The sequence below is a fragment of the Phalangium opilio genome, unplaced genomic scaffold, assembly GCF_054372755.1.
Source record: "Phalangium opilio isolate 3A_F unplaced genomic scaffold, DU_Popi_V2 ptg000031l_1, whole genome shotgun sequence".
NCBI lineage: Eukaryota > Metazoa > Arthropoda > Arachnida > Opiliones > Phalangiidae > Phalangium > Phalangium opilio.
In genome coordinates this window covers 8,147,679-8,164,710 of record NW_028324158.1, presented here as the reverse complement: position 1 = coordinate 8,164,710, position 17,032 = coordinate 8,147,679, and the positions used below count along the sequence as shown (strand labels likewise).

At 36.5% G+C, this 17,032-nt stretch overlaps 1 protein-coding gene across 1 annotated transcript; it reads left to right on the top strand.

Moving 5' to 3' along the window:
- The first annotated feature begins 1,112 nt into the window (after nt 1–1,112).
- Nucleotides 1,113–16,382, top strand: GAPcenA (GTPase activating protein and centrosome-associated). The gene is made up of 20 exons (XM_089869906.1): nt 1,113–1,320; nt 1,694–2,086; nt 2,165–2,390; nt 5,021–5,204; nt 6,222–6,398; nt 7,182–7,300; nt 7,374–7,440; nt 7,815–7,920; nt 7,998–8,351; nt 8,431–8,678; nt 8,976–9,164; nt 9,245–9,514; nt 9,592–9,633; nt 9,711–9,839; nt 9,906–9,992; nt 10,069–10,179; nt 11,025–11,129; nt 11,207–11,362; nt 11,519–11,749; nt 12,830–16,382. The coding sequence occupies exons 2-20, from the start codon at nt 1,714–1,716 to the stop codon at nt 12,968–12,970; spliced, it is 3,315 nt and encodes a 1,104-aa protein (XP_089726032.1). The 5' UTR covers nt 1,113–1,320; nt 1,694–1,713; the 3' UTR covers nt 12,971–16,382.
- Nucleotides 16,383–17,032: the final 650 nt, after the last annotated feature.

Genomic DNA, 17,032 nt, shown 5'->3' with positions numbered 1-17,032 from the left:
TTTAAGGAGTAATAGAAATTTACTAGAAAACATACGTTCACAGACATTAAGTGGCCCTTAATTTAAATAATTTTGTAATCACGGACTTCGTTTCTCTAATTAAGACGAACAAAGCATTAATTTCTCGCCATCCTAGCTCACTGAGTCAGAGCGGCGTGAGCGCGCCAATTTTAATTCTCCCCCCCCCCCCCTCCACCAGCCCCCGGATTCAACTTTGAATCTTACAACACCACCAACTGGCGGTAATATTTTCTGAAACACTAGTCATATACATGTATATTTTATTTTTTTTCTTCAGTTTTGTGACTAAATATAACTATCGAATAATAATTAATTTAATTTATCGAAAATATAAACATTTCTTGTCAAAGTAAGCGGCTTGAAAGTAGAGTACAAAATTTGCCAATTGTGAATTTAATTAATTAGGCACAGCGGGGAGGGATGTACAATAAATGGAATGACATCAGAAGAACAGCGAGGAGGATGTACAATAAACGGAACAGCGCCGAGGAAGAGAAGGGAGGGGGAAAGGGGGTGTTTAATTTGATGGAGTGACAGGTGACAGCTTAAGGCGTGCAGTTTGGGAATCGAAATATTTGGTGTTACGTTTTTATTAATTTGTCAATATTTTTAGATAAGTACTACATGAACATTTATGGACATTAATTAAAGATAATTATGAAATTATGTGACTAAATTATTATATCGTTGGGTAATATTCAGGGCCGGAAATATGCACAGGACACTGGACATTGTCCAATAAAATTTTAAAATGTCCCATAATTTTTTCAAAAACTAAGGGGGTCACTGGACAGTTTGACCAATAAATTTTCCGAAGTTTTGATAGCTTGACAATGGAGAAGCGACACTATTTTTGCAAACTCCAGTCACAATGTCCTATAAATTTTCCAGTCAAACTCACTGGACACATGTCCTATAAGAATTTTTTCTTATTTCCGGCCCTGTTGGGAAAGATTTCTTAAAACGATGCAGACGATTGTGCAGACGTCAGTGGAGGTTTGAATTCAATGAATTGTAAATAACAGTTTCGCGTTTTAGAGAGTAGGCAGTTGTGAATCCAAGTATACTTTGAGCTCTTATCTCGGCTGTAAGTTTTAGTTTGTGTGATTGGGTTGTGTACTTGACTTGTGTATTAAATAATCGGGGTTATTTGATAAAGTTTTTCATGTTTAAACTAAGAATTACAAAGTATTTTGATTGTGACTCAGGCAGGAAATTCTGAATAAAACATGAATTGGATAAATTAGAAGAATTTGATAGTGTTTATTAACACTTGTTTCTAAAGTAATTAAAACAAAGGTAAGAAACGTAACGTTATAAGGTTTCGCCTTGTTCTTAAATTAAGCCTTTGCTTGCATATATTTATAATGTTATTATTTACATGATTATTTATGGTGTGTAACTCTCGTCTTTAAATTAAAGTGTTATAAGGTTTCGCGGCCTTGTTTTTAAGCCTTTGCTTGCACTTAGGGTAATGGCAGCCCTCTGCCTTCGACTGTATTAAGCTCTATGGGGAAATAACATGGGGTGCCATTAGTCTATAATGTAATGTTATTATTTACATTCTGGTGTGTAACTCTTGTCTTTAAAGTGCTCTAAATTCAAATAAAACCCGATTTAAATATAGATAATAGGGAATTATCATTAAAAACACACTTTGGCTTCATTTTAGACTTACATGTGCTGTTTAAAATGGAAGATAATGCTAGTTCTAGCTCAGATTCAGTGGCTACCAGTGACGAATACGAAATAGTTGGCCATCATACTGAACCCGAACCTCCTATTGCTGGTCATGGCAATATTGACCTCTTAACTACGTCGCTAAAGGACCAAATTGTTGATAAAAATCTTATATCAGACGCCATTGACATGGAAGTCGGAGCTAGTAGCGGCAGTGTCGAGAGTAGTGACATATCTAAAGATAAAGGGAACGAAAAGGGTGTCTTAAAGATAAAGGAAATTGAGAAAATTAAGAAGAAACCTGCGCTAATTGATACCAATAATGGGAACACCGATAAAGCTTCAATTTACGCCACATCTCCTAGTCCAGTTGAAGAAACAAGTTGTAAGTTTTAATTATTATTACAATTATTATAATTAATTATTATAAGTAATTAAACCTTTTTATTCTTCTTCCGTTTAGTTTCCATGTCTCGTTCCTCGTCTCTTCAATTGGCTGATGGAGAATTCACTCTTTTCAATAGAGTAATTTATTTGGGGTGTGCTGCAATAAATGCTCCGAGAAGTGAAGCTGAAATCCAAAGGAATATGGCAATTTTGAATGAGCAACAACAAAATAATGCTGCTTCACCCGGACAAGCCATTGAAATAGCTCTCTCAATACCCAGTCATTCAGAAGGTCTTGTTGTGTAAGTATATATATATATTGCATGATTTATCATCTCAGTTGCAATCTTGAAAGTGGGGAAAAAACATCATAATTTGAAAAAGAGCGGCAATTTTTAATTTATAGTTAGACTTGATAGTTAAATCTGATAATTTAATGAGTTTTATGAGATCAGGGTGTTGTCCTACATTAACATGATAATCTTGAGTATCTATCAGGGTTCATACAAACCTGGAAAACCAGGAAAAATCAGGGAAATAGATAGTTGACAAAAATCTCAGGGAAAATTCGAACTTTTAGTAAAATTCAGGGAAATTTGCGTCAAACAGGGGCCGAGTAATTAAGCAAAATGTTTGTAAACATCCCCGCCATAGGATTAACATTACACTATACTTTGGAGGCTCATAACTCTGGTTATATTAGAGATACGGGGATGTCCTTTGATTATGCCATAGTCCTATTTGCCCCCCCCCCCCTCCTTCTTTAACATTTGCACCATAGGATACTCCATAAACGGGAAAAACCTGGAAAATTCTGGGAAGTATATGGGGAAAAACCTCATGGAAATCTCAGGGAAATTAGTTTTCCAAAAGTTGTATGAACCCTGAAGATTCTATGATATTTCTTAAGATTTACTTCAAATATCTTACATTTGGTTTTCAATAAATCCATTTTAACTAACTAATATTAATCAGCGGCAATTCCAATAAAATATTGCACTATGATAATTAAAAAGTTTGCTAATAATATTTTTAAATAATAGATTAAAGGACCTCAGGGTTCAAAACCAAAAAAAAGCTGGGTTTTATACTTTTATTGGGTTTTTAATGGTTATCAGTTGCGTGAATTGTAGAAATTGCCCTTCAAAAGACACTGCTTAGTTTAAAAAAAAGTCTTAAAATGTTTCATTAAAAGTTGAAACAATAAAAAATAACTTTAACTATCTTTTAAAAGGAATAATTTTAGCATTTATATTCATCAAAATTAAAGATTTTAGTGATGGGTTCATTAAGTGGGTTTTTTATGGTGGGTGAACCCTGTCAAACGTGTTCAATGACCTCTTCAAAAATTTAATTTACCATTTGTTTATCATATATATCAATTTTAACATCATATTTAACCAAAACAAAAACCTTAAAAAACATTTATTGGAACCTTTATGCATGTTCCACAATTGAAAGACTAAGTAAGTTTGTGATAGTAACTATATATCAGCCATAATAATGGTTTATAGTAGTTAAAATGTTTACTCACAATATTTGTAAACAAATTAGGGGAACAGGGGTCAATGACCTCTTTAAAAATTCATCATGAATATCTATTTTAACATTATATTGCACTGAAAACGTTAAGAAATTGATTGGGACCTTTATATTCCACTTTTCAAAGTAGTTACGTGATAGTAAAGGGGAATAAACCCTGATACTTATACCCTTACACTGAATATACTAGGGTGACGAATAACACCTGCTGCAATATGACAGTAGGTTTGGTTCCTACTTCCTACACAGGGGCCTAGTAAATAAGTTTTTACCCTCCCTTTTTCTAATTTATAATTCAAATGTGGTGTAGATTGCATAGAATTATTGTGCACAGAGTTATAATCTCGGATATGCAATAGTAGAAAGTGTTGGTTAGGGTGTTTATGACGTCAAGGAGGCTAAAAATACGAGTATGACTAGAAGTATATAATACTCCTTTTCGAGAGAAGTGTACCTCCACAAAGCAGGCGGGGTAATTGTAACATGATTCTTCCCAACATCATTTTACATTTATTATAGCAAGGTTATTAATTAAAGAATCATGAACATACGCGATAAATAGTTCCCTCATCATTACTCTATTAGTGCTTAATTATTTGCCAAGGCACATGCATGTGCTTGTGCGTTTTTGTGCCGCGTCAAGACAATCAAGGTTTGTGGGTTGATTGCTGAGGATTTAGTATACCAAACAGTTATAGAATTCACCCTAGCACGGTGTGATAATTACCCACCTGAAGTTTAATGAGTAGGAGATCAAACAGAAAGGGTGAGCTTGGGGAGAATAATATTACATAACTAAAGGGTATTAAGAGGATACAGAGTGTCATCCTTCTCCTTTTATCCCTTTCTGCTAACACTAAGCACTCGCATCAATTTAAATTATAATTTTCGCCTAAATTTTCATAAAAATTCGAAATAAAACTATGACGTACATACGTTATCTCAAATATTAGTAAACATTTAGGGTTTATTTTTGAATTTGAGTAATACGGAAAACGAACACAGTTGAAATCAAAACTCATACTCACTATTGCAATCCACGAATAAAAATACGCCCTCTAAATATAAATCCTCATCAAATGCCTTTCATTCGTTCTACCTGCAATATTGCTGATACTAAATCAGTAAACACTATTACGTAATTAACTGATAAAATTGAGTGTATGAAGCCTATATAAACAACAAAATTTATAAGGTTTGCGTTTTGAATAGATACATTATCATATCAACAAAATGTTATCAGTATCAGTAAAAAAGGCTCTTCAACTATTTGTTCTATCAAATTGTTGATAAGTTTATTCATTTGGATTGTCTATCGGAGCTTTCAGAACATTCGCGAGTTCTAAATCGGTTCTAAACGAGCAATTTCCGTAAATTTGTGTTGTTTTAGTCTACACGAACCGGATAGTAGCAACGAGATTACCAGTTTCCCCATTCCACGAATCTTATTTTGCGCAAGAGGCCTTAGCGAAACGACAGAAGCGCAGTGTTTCGCCTTTACCTGCAGTCACGGAACCACAGCGGAATCGGCTATATTTCAGTGTCATGTCTTCAGATGTGACGTTCCAGAAGCTGTAAGTTTAAACTGGCTTGTCCCTGTCCGACCCCCTATCTCCTTTTTTAACTACCCACCCGCTGTGCTAAGCTCTATGAGGAAGATTGTCCTTTGTTTGTCCCATGGTCCCAACAACCCCTTCAACGTCGTTATAGAGCTATCTCAGAAGCCTTAGTGTGACGTCACCCATGGTGTTTGCCCATAGAGAGCTTTCAGATGGGATAGTAGTACTTCACACACTCCCAAGTCTTTCCGCTGTTCTGGTAGCCATATTGGTGTTGGTCTCAGCTTCATTCCTGCTTTAAACCCACCAATATGGACATAGAGAGCTTTCAGATGGGATAGTAGTACGTCACACCCTCCCAAGTCTTTCCGCTGTTCTGGTAACCATATTGGTGGTGGTCTCAGCTTCATTCCTGCTTTAAACCCACCAATATGGACATAGAGAGCTTTCAGATGGGATAGTAGTACGTCACACCCTCCCAAGTCTTTCCGCTGTTCTGGTAGCCATATTGGGACAGGTGGTCTCAGTTTCATTCCTGCTTTAAACCCACCAATATGTCGGCGTAAATTATGTCACAAGACTCATCTCCTAATCCAACTGAAAGCTCTCTATAGAACCAAACCGGTACCAAACATGGCCGCCTAATGCCAAATCTAAACCCGTGACGTTTTATCTAGACACTGACGTCACAATTTAATAGCTCTATAGTCCGCTACCACGAACTTTCTCGTGACGTCATACCCTCCTATCTCTTACCTCGGTTTTGGCGACCATATTGGAAGTCGTCAACTCAGGTCATACAATTTAGACTACCAATATTAACGTCACGTCCCCGTAGCTCCTCCCCTCTCAGTACCACTCTGTTCTGTTTACGAGACCCCTCAAAAAGCGATGTAGTTCAAATGTTTTGAAATGAAGCTTGATTTGAAGAAATGATATTACAGTGCCTTTTGGCTCTCAGATGCTTTAGAATAATTGGGGATAATGGAGGTTCTAAAGGGGGTAATTGTGTTTTATCTTGGTTGGTGAAAGGTGGTAAAAATCCTCCAATGTTTTGCCGCTGCCTTTCGTCGCGTTCCTAAACTTCCAGGATCGAATCGTCCTGGTGGAATGTTAAATTCTGAAAAAGGAGGCATGATGACGGTTAAAAATAATGAGCAAGTTTACTCTTTCGAAGCCTTCCTAGAGATTAAAGAGGAGGATAACAAAGTAAGTACTGTTTTTGTTTGTAGATCTAGTGCATAAGCATACAACTCTTCATCGAACATTGTTGCTATTATTATCTCGATGGGTTAAAATTTTGGAATGTGTGGGCCGGAGCATTGACTTCTTCAAACTTAAAAATAGATTTGTAGGGCAATTGAAATTACTGGGAATTTTTTATATTTATTTACTGAATATGGGAAAATAAGTGATAAAATGTACATAATCAAGTATTTGTTTATAGTAGTGTATATATTGTTTGTAAGGGTTCATCTGTTGTTAAAGTATTTCGTGATTTGTAACGTCTTTTTCGTTTTCAATTATTTTTTATGGTAATTAATTACCAGAAATAATCGTTTAAACCGACCCTTTTAAATAAAATAGTGCAATTTAATTGCAAACCTAAAACATCACCCTTTTAAATAAAATATTGCAATTTAATTGCAAACCGAAAACATCACCCTTTTAAATAAAATAGTGCAATTTAATTGCAAACCGAAAACGTCACCCTTTTAAATAAAATAGTGCAATCATTGAATTAAAACATAAAAAGCAATTTCATGAAAAAAAATTCAAAATTTGATGAGAAAATATCATCACGAAATTAATATGAGCGCATAATTATTATTGTTTCGGAGGAAATTAAGAACTTCATTTGCTATAGCGACGAAAATATGCTTTCAATGCCAAGATTTCTCTGCATTTTCCGCGAAAATTGTATACTAATTGCGCAATATGGCAAAAAAAAATTACTCATTTGGGGGTAATTTAAACGCTAATAAATTTTAGGGAAGCATTCAGTCATGTCCAAAAGATAAAGATTATTTTAAACTGAGATGCGTCTGGGAGAAGAAAATTATTATATCAGTTCAACAAGTTTCCAGTAATAAGGAATTAATCATTGATCGGTAATTAACTAAATTAGGAGAAAAATTATCGAAGGAAAACAATTAAGATTAAGATTAAATTTATCCTTTGTAGATGTTTTGGCATTTTGGTATCGCCAGGGCGAAATGTTAAACATAGTGATATGCAACTGATTGAAATGGTAGTATTTATTATACAGTGTGTCCCATAAAGGGTGTTTGAGCCGAAGTATAGTGGGTTCTATGGGAATTCAATTTGGAGTCAAAAATGTTCTATAACACCGTTTTCAAGTTATGATTGGAGTGTTTTAGGGATGACCCCTTAATTTAATAAGCATTATTTCAGTTTCTTACATTAAGTTAAGGGGTCATTCACAAAACACTCTAATTATAACTTGAAAACGATGTCCCTTGTGTCAAAATGTCATAGAACTTACAAATGCGACTCAAAATTGATTTCCCATAAAACCAACTATACTTCGGTTCTACAACCCTTTTTGTAACACCGTGTACACATGTTTTATTGTGTATGTTAAAAAATGCTTATATAATATAGTTGAACATGACCAGAACAGTCGGTGATAAAACAATGTATCAGATAACGGGTAATTGGGACCCAAATGAACCTCCATTTGAGGTTTTAAATACCGAAACTCCAAGAGGTAATTACTAGAATGCGAATGTAATTAATTCTTCGAAAGTACTTAAACGCGTATTTGTATTTGAATTAACTCAAAAGACACCAGGGTTTACTTGACTGTGGCCGTTGACCTGGTCATTCAAGGAATAGTCGAACCAGTACGATTTGCCATTGAAACGAAAGCCAAAATCTTTCCTCAAAACGAAAGGTTTTGGACTTTTACTAAACGTTCGATGCAAGAACACTTTTACATGCGATTACGAGAAGTTGATCAACCCGAAGGCCACACGACGAGTAGAGATCATATTCATGATGTAATTAGCGTTGAAAGCGCCACACAAATTAGTCGAAACAAGTCCAAATTATCCTTGGTGCTTAAAGATAGGGATGGGTCCTTAATTAAACCTAAAGAAAACAGTACACCATCTAGCCCTGAACAGGAAACTGAGTCTGGTACAGTTACCTTTATTTATTACCTACCCACCATCTTGGGGAAGTTAAAGGTCTAAAGAGACGCGTACGTCAAATGTAGATAATGACGAACCACTTTTAAGTGGAACTGGTGAAGTTAGTAAAGATTGTACGGAACATGAACTTGAAGGCTGGGCCACAGTTTTATCGAAATGGCATCAGAATCTCGATCAGAGGCCAAAGCAATTATCTGGCCTAGTTCGTAAGGGAATTCCCGAAGCTTTACGAGGAGAAGTGTGGCAACTGCTGGCTGGTGGCCACAAAACTCAAACGACCATGTTTGACCAGTATCGAATCCTCATTACAAAGGTCATTGTCGTTGCGTGGCATAAGTTCATAAGATATGTTCCATAAGTTTCGTCACTGGTAACTTGGAAACTGGAGCGTGTCATGAAGTGAGTGAGGTAGGTCATAGATTCGAGGTAAAGCGACGACTGATGAGGCGCTGACAAAGGCTTAGAACAGACTAAATAGGACCTAGATGGAAGTCCTGCAAAATTAACCAGTACGATCGAAGTATAGTTAGTGTTATACTTATGGAACATATCTTATAAACTTGTGATAACGGACCAACGGTGATACTGAACATGTTCTTTGACAATGTAGGAATCCTCATGCGAAACAGTTATTCAAAGAGATATAAATAGAACATTTCCAGCACACGAGTATTTCAGAGATAGTGGCGGTATAGGACAAGATTCACTGTATAAAATTTGCAAGGCATATTCTGTATATGACCCAGAAGTGGGTTACTGTCAGGGTCTGTCCTTCTTGTCCGCCGCTTTGTTACTTCACGTAAGTCATTGGGAGTGGACAAATGCAATGCGCAAGGTGTTGGTTGGTAGATTAATTTAAAGGTTTAAACGCCATAACAGATGCCTGAAGAACAAGCATTTAGCGTCATGGTTAAAATCATGTTCGACTATGGTCTAAGAAACCTTTTTAGAAACGGTTTCGAAGAGTTGCACATGAAGTTTTATTTGTTGGAATGTCTAATGGAGGAACAGTTACCAGAACTTTACTCTCATTTTGTTGATTTGGGTGTCGAAGCTCATATGTACGGGTCACAGTGGTTCCTAACGCTTTATACAGCCAAATTTCCACTTCACGTTGTCTTCTTCATCCTGGACCTTTTCCTCTTGGATGTAAGACAACTTTTGGTTAATTTTACGTAATTAAAATTAGTTCTACGTCGTTGCAATGTTTGGGGTGTCATTTTTAGGGAATGGATACTATTTTTCAAGTGGCAATAGCTTTGTTAATGGTAGGTTTGTAATTACTAATTATTTAAGAGCGATTGTAATTGGACTGCTATGGATACTTCGTTTAAATCCTTCGTAGATGTCCAAAAAAGATCTTCTAGCGTTAGATTTTGAGGGAATCTTAAAGCATTTCCGCGTAGCTTTGCCAAAAAAATATAGATCTGATGAAACTGCCAGACAACTGCTGCAAACTGCAGTTGGTGTTAAAGTAAGTCGTCTTTACGCGGAAATGGTGGTTTTTTTGGTATCTAGGCCTAATTTTATGAGGTTTTAGCTGAAGAAGCTTAAAAAGTACGAAAAAGATTACGCTATAGTCAAGGAACAAGAGAAAATGAAGGAGGATCCTGAGGAAAGGCTAATGGTTAGTTGGTAACGTGTTTCGTGTTGATGAGGTAAGTTTTAGTTTTAATTATGATTTGTGGTAATTTTGTTTTTAGAAAGAGAATAAACGACTGGTGGAGAGCAATATGAGACTGGAACAGGAGAACGATGACTTGGCGTCGGAACTAGTCACTAGTAAAGCCCAACTTAGTCGAAATTTTGATGCGGTAAAGTTATTTAAAAACGTTTTAGGTCTGAAGTTAATTAAGAGAAATGCTCTGATTTATTTATTATGCGCGGTATCCCGTCGGTATTCGCGTTATACCAAAGCCATCCGCGTTGTCCCCGCGCCATTTGGGTAGTCCCGGGGAAATTCGCTTCGTCCGGCGGTGTCCGTGTTGTACCGGAGCCGTCCGTGTAGTCCCGACGGTATCCGCGTTATCCCAGTGCAATCCGCGTTATGCCGGAGCCGTCCGCTTGGTCCCGACGGCATCCGCATAATACCGAAGCCGTCCCCGTATCGGTGGTACAAACCGTGTTATACCGAAGCCATCCGGGTAGTCCCGACGGTATCCGCGTTGTACCGAAGCCGTCCGCGTTATGCCGGAGCCGTCCGCTTGGTCCCGACGGCATCCGCATAATACCGAAGCCGTCCCCGTATCGGTGGTACAAACCGTGTTATACCGAAGCCATCCGGGTAGTCCCGACGGTATCCGCGTTGTACCGAAGCCGTCCGCGTAGTCCTGACGGTAATCGCGTTGTACCGAAGCCGTCCGCGTCTTCCCGACGGTATCCGCGTTGTACCGAAGCCGTCCTGGTAGTCCTGACGGTAATCGCGTTGTACCGAAGCCGTCCGCGTCTTCCTGACGGTATCCGCGTTGTACCGAAGCCGTCCGCGTCTTCCCGGTACAATCCGTGACATTCCGGCGCAAACCGCGTCATACCGGCGCCATCCCAAAATTATTGCGTTTTATCAATGCTAGTTTTCATTTGTTGGTAATCTGTCATCTCATAAGGCAGAGGTTTTGTATTATTATTATTAATTCACAAATGTTGAAAAAAAAAACATAAGGCTGAAGAAAAGGCGGAATCCTTTCTAAAGGAATTGCTATCGACCAAAACTTCCCTGATAGAATTAGAGGAAGAGAAGAAACGTTTAGAAGTTGAAGTTGCCCAGGTAATTGGCACAAAAATAAAGAATTGGGGAAAATATAATATTATTACTAGTATTTTGAGCATAAATTATATATTTAGTTGAAAGAAATGTGCAGGAGAGAGTTACAGCGTTCTGAAGGCGAATTATCTAGAAACAGCACGATCATATCTGATTACAAACAGATATGCAGTCAATTAAGTACGCGACTAGAAAAAGAACAAACTGCCTCCAAGAAACTGATCGAAGACGTTAAAGTAAACATTTTAACATATTAAATAATTATTTAAAGGAAAGGGTCAGATAACATAACATACCTTTAAAATAACGGCCTTTAGTCCGTTCTTTTTAAGGTATAGTGTTATGTTACCTGAGCTTTTCCTTGAAACTCTAGTATTTATTTATGTTTTCAGGCATTGGTGAAGCCCTGTGAAAAGTGTAGTCAACTGGTTACGGGACTTCAAGGTAACAAGTCTAAAGGGGGGTCCAATAAGGAGAAGTCTATTCAGAATGATCAGAATAAGAAGAAAGAGTTGGAAGGCAGCGGGGAGTCCGAGGAAGATGAAGAGAAACAGATAAGGGAGCTGGAACTTGAATTGGCCCAAACTAAACTCGCCCTGGTCGAAGCTGAGTGCAAGAATCAGGTAGGGAAGACATTTATTTATATACCTGTCATTTTTTTGAGAAGCGCGAAGTAGCTCTATTTTATGTGGTTACGCCTATAACCCTATAATACTTTCGGTAAATATGGGGCTGCTGTAAGGGACTATAGAGCGCTGACAATATAAATTGTTGTTGGTTATTTTGCCGGGGTCGGGTACTGTATCTTCAAAACGGAACAGACGAGGCGTGGCCTACTGTTATTTTCTTGCCTTGTCAGGTGTAGTAGTCTAGTTAGGGGTAAATCATTGTAAGCCTTGGTCACTGTTTCTGGGAAAATCCGCCGCCTTGAGACCCTTCTCTAAGAAAAGTACGACGTACGTCACCCTAAAAGAAGCGTGCGCCTGACGCCTAACAGACGAGGCGTGGTCTATTGTGATTTTCCTTGCTTTGTCGTGTCCAGTCTAGTTAGGGGTAAATTATAGTAAGCCTTGGCTTCTGTTTCGGGGGAATTCGCCACCAGGAGACGCTTCGTTAAAAGATGCGTGCGCGTTATAAATACGTTTTGACCTACACTTATACAAAGCAATAAAAGGTTATGTTTTCCTAAAATTCCCGGAATCCTTTTGACAAATTTACACAAAAGTAACAAATACCTTTCGACCTACACTTATGGAAAGTAGTATAAGGTTATGTTTTTGAAAAATTCCCCGGAATCCTTTTGACAAATTCACACAAAAGTAACAAATACCTTTCGACCAACACTTATGGAAAGCATATAAGGTTATGTTTTTGTAAAATTCCCGGAATCCTTTTGACAAATTCGCACAAAAGTAACAAATACCTTTCGACCTTAACTTATGGAAAGCAATATAAGGTTATGTTTTTGTAAAATTCCCCGAATCCTTTTGACAAATGGACACAAAAGTTACAGTAACAAATTCCTTTCGACCTACTCTTATGGAAAGGAATATAAGGTTGTGTTTTTGTAAAATTCCCCGAATCCTTTTGACAAATGGACACAAAAGAAAGTCCTGTACTATGAAGGGTTATTTTTGTCCCTAAGATCCATCCATGTTTGATTGTTGATAAATTTTGTTTTAAAAATTTTCTACGCTCAAAAGGATTTGAATCACCAACTAAACGCTGCGTTGTCCGAGATTCAATCTTCCAAGAACACTTGGTTTCACAAGACATTAGTGTCTATTCGCGATGTGACTAAAAAAGAATACTTGGGACGCGAAAACAAGGAAGGAACTACGTGAGAGAGACATTTCCTTTTCCTTATTTTCCCTTATTTTGTTTCCTTTAATCCCTTTTTAACTCCCGTACCACTTTTTTACTCAAAACCTGTCCATGCAAATTTAAATAAAACAACCCCCCATTAAACTCGCTCACACAAAATTTATCGTTATCCCAATAAAATAAAATTAAATTAAATTAAACCATGGCTTTAATTAAAATATTTAATTCAGCCAATAACTAATTGATACTTCGGCACCATTCCCAAAATATTCTTTTAACCTTTGTGACCCCTTGTAGGTATGAAAGAGAATTTTTTAAAGGGTTTGTAAACGTAATTGCAAATGGTACCAACCCATTTCAAAATTTATTGGTAATTAATTAAATTAGTCTTAATTATAATTAATTTCTTTGTAAAACTTTAGAAGGAGAGCGTTTTTTTAAACGAGAAATTTTTTGATACAAGTTAGTTAGTTAATTAATTAATTTATTTAGTGTTTAACATATAGAATCTATTAAGATTAATAATAATAGGCCAGTTTTATGAGTTGTTTTATGATTCAAGAGGTTTTTTTTGGTTTGGTTTGGTTTGGAAGGCAATTAAGGGCATGGTGAAAAAATCGTTTTTAATTATAGATTAAAGGTCATGGGTTCAACTTCAGTTAAGCTTTTTAGGTAATTAAACGCTTTCGTTAACTTACAACCATGGATAAAGAATGCGCGTGAGGAAATATGTTTTCACGTTATAGAGTAATGTCAGTTCTACTATGCGAACGTCATACCATAGAGTAGTGTCGGTAGAGGGGGGAGTAGACTGTGTATCCCTCTCTCCAGGCGCGCTTTTGTAAGAGGGGATACTGTACGCGCCTGGTAGGGGGGATGACACTGAGCTAAGAGATAGAAGGGTATGACGTTTGCATACGTAGAACTGACATTACTCTATTCTATCTCTTAGCTCAGTGTCATCCCCCCTACCAGGCGCGTACAGTATCCCCTCTTACAAAAGCGCGCCTAGAGGGAGGGATAAACAGTCTACTCCCCTCTCTACTGACACTACTCTATAGGATATTCAAGTCCCTATCTCTCCGACGTTGGCACGTTGTTCGATGTATACTATGTTCCAGGTTCGGTTGTCAGTACACGCGAAGCTAGGCCTCTATGTAACGTAGATCTGTGCGTGCTGACAACAGACGAAAGAAATACTAATACTGATTTTTGAGTGTCTAAAATCTCTGGATTTTAAATACTGAACATGAGTATTTCTTTGGTCTTTCGTCTCTTGTCAACATGTACGAAGCTACGTTACATAGAAACCTAGCTTTGCGCGTGCTGACAACTGAACCTGGAACAGAGTATATACGGAATAACCTGCCGTTGTTGGAGATAAGTTGGGAGTTGGCTATCCTATAGCGTGAAAACAAATTTTCTGACGCGCATTCTTTATCCATGTTACAACACATTGCAGCTAAAAAATAAATCTAAATCTTTAGTTTTTCGTGATGAAAATGTTCATTTCAACCATGAATTTCAGCCTTTCTTTTCTATTTTTTCAATTCATTCATGGTTAAAACGAATATATTCATTATATTTTGAATGACGTTGAACGTACGTACGATAAGTTAAAAACGAGTTTTTCACATTAAGGCCCTTGTTAATTGATAAGCTGGGTAAATCTAAGTTACTTGTCCCCCCCCCCCAAAAAAACCCAATATTATATATTGAAAAATCCATGACAAACAAATATTTCACATAACCATCGTAAGAATAAGTATTAGATATTCTTAAATAATTAAAAACAAAAATCTGATACTGATAAACGCATAATAATTAATTAAAAATTAATCAAAACCCACCCCGCGCCTGCCCAGTTAAATTAGCGAGAAACAATTGAACAACATCATATCACAGTTATTCCGCTAATGTTATAGATTTCCCCAGCTGTATTTGTTGTTATTTCCTAACCATAATAAAGTATAATTACCACGGTAACTCGTAACGGAAATACCACAGTATGTAAGATTTAAATACGCTTAATTTAATTTTAATTAAATTAATTAAATTCAGGCTTACGTAGACCTACATTTAAATTAACAATAGAAATTAATTACGGCTAGAAAAAAATAACAGTATAATCAGTGAGGAGAGAAAGAGGGAGAGATAATCAGTATAGGCAGCGTGATCCATGCGTGGTGGTGAAAACGGGGGTAAATCTAGGGTACACCGCGGTGCCTATGCGCTGCTTTCTCGCGCATAGTTGAGGTAGGGGATGATAGAGATAAGGGCAGGCGAGGAGGTCAATGCCCCATGCGCAAAGGACTAAAACTAAACGACGAAACGTACCGAAAATTATTTTTCCTACGGTTTCCTACCCCCCTATTTTCCCATTTTTCGGCGGGTTTTATATCGCCCGTTTCTATCTCCCTCTTTCTCTTCTCTCTGGTATAATTGCCGGTAACTATCGCTTGTAAAATACCGAAATACCACCACTGTATGTAAGATTTAAATACGCTTAACTTAAATTAATTTGATTTGAATTAAATTAAGGCGTGCGTGTATCGAAGCTTAATTAAATTAAAAGCTTTTTTTAATTACCAATTCATGTACCGTTATGATAAAGGGTGTTTTATAAAAAAACGTACTGCCAGGAAGATAACCCAATTAAAATTAACATTAACATTAAGCCAGCCTCCTAGCGTGTCAAATATTATATTAAAAAACTTTAAATAAATAATTAAACCTAATGAAAAATTAAATTATTATCACATCAACTTTGAAAAGAAAATACAGCACAGATTAGCTATGCAGATTAATTAACTAATTAATTAAGTTGGTAATTTTATTATTATTAACATTGATTGATTGGTATTTGTGGTACGTCGATCTTTATAGTCTCGCTTTTTAATTAAAAAGTAAATGAAACTAATTATAAAACAATTAAAAGAGTATGAAATTAACGAAATTAAGATTTAAAAAAAAAATAATATAGATATAGTTAATTAATTAATTAATTAATTAATTAAGAGATGAAATTATCCGGCCTAATGTAATAGATTTATGTTATATAGTTATATTGATAATTAAGGCTTACGTAAAAATTAATTAAGTCTTATAGTAATTGTATTCGAGAAAGTATATACAGTATGTAGTAGGCTAGGGTTTGCTTGAGTTTTATATTTATAATCTCCCCCCCCCCTTTTTTCTATTTAAATGCCAGGGGGGAAATTATATTGTAAAATTTATTACATTCCAGAGTTCTTAATTTTAATTTAGTCATCTCAAAAGTATGAGATGGATCGAAATTTTTGGGTAAAAATGAATAAAATGATTTGTTTTGCCTTGAATTTCTTTAATATTCAATTAATTGTAAGTGTAAAATAATTTAACACAAAATAAATAAAAAAATAAAATCTTTTTCTCTTTTGAAGACTTGTAAAACGAGTGAGTTTGTTTTATTTCATGGTAGACGGTGTTTGGTTTGTTTTTGTGGTTTCCCCACCTTCTAAGACTCAAGTACATCGTTTTCCCATCTTCATAGACTCAATTTCTCGAAATTCCCCACCTTTTTCGAATCATTTAAATTCTCTTATGTTTCCCCACCTTTTTCATTTAATTCCCTCAAGTTTCGCCACCTTATTCAGGGCAATTCGCTTCCCCCCTTCTTTGACTCAAATATATCGTTTTCCCATCTTCTTAGACTCAATTATGTTTCCCCAAACTTTTCCTGAAGTTTCGCCACCTTTTTCAATTAAATTCCCTCAAGTTTCGCCACCTTTTTCAATTAAATTCCCTCAAGTTTCGCCACCTTTTTCAGCTTAATTGTCGCAAGTTTTGATCCATACCATCTTCGACCTAATTTCCTGAAGTTTCCCCACTTTTTCCAGCCCAATTTCCTGGAGTTTCACCACCTTACTTAGCCCAATTTCCTGAAGTTTTCCCCACCTTACTTAGCCCAATTCCCAGAAGTTTCCCCACCTTTTCCAGCCCAATTTCCTGAAGTTTCCCCACCTTTTCCAGCCCAATTTCCTGAAGTTTCCCCACCTTTTCCAGCCCAATTTCCTGAAGTTTCCCCACCTTTTCCAGCCCAA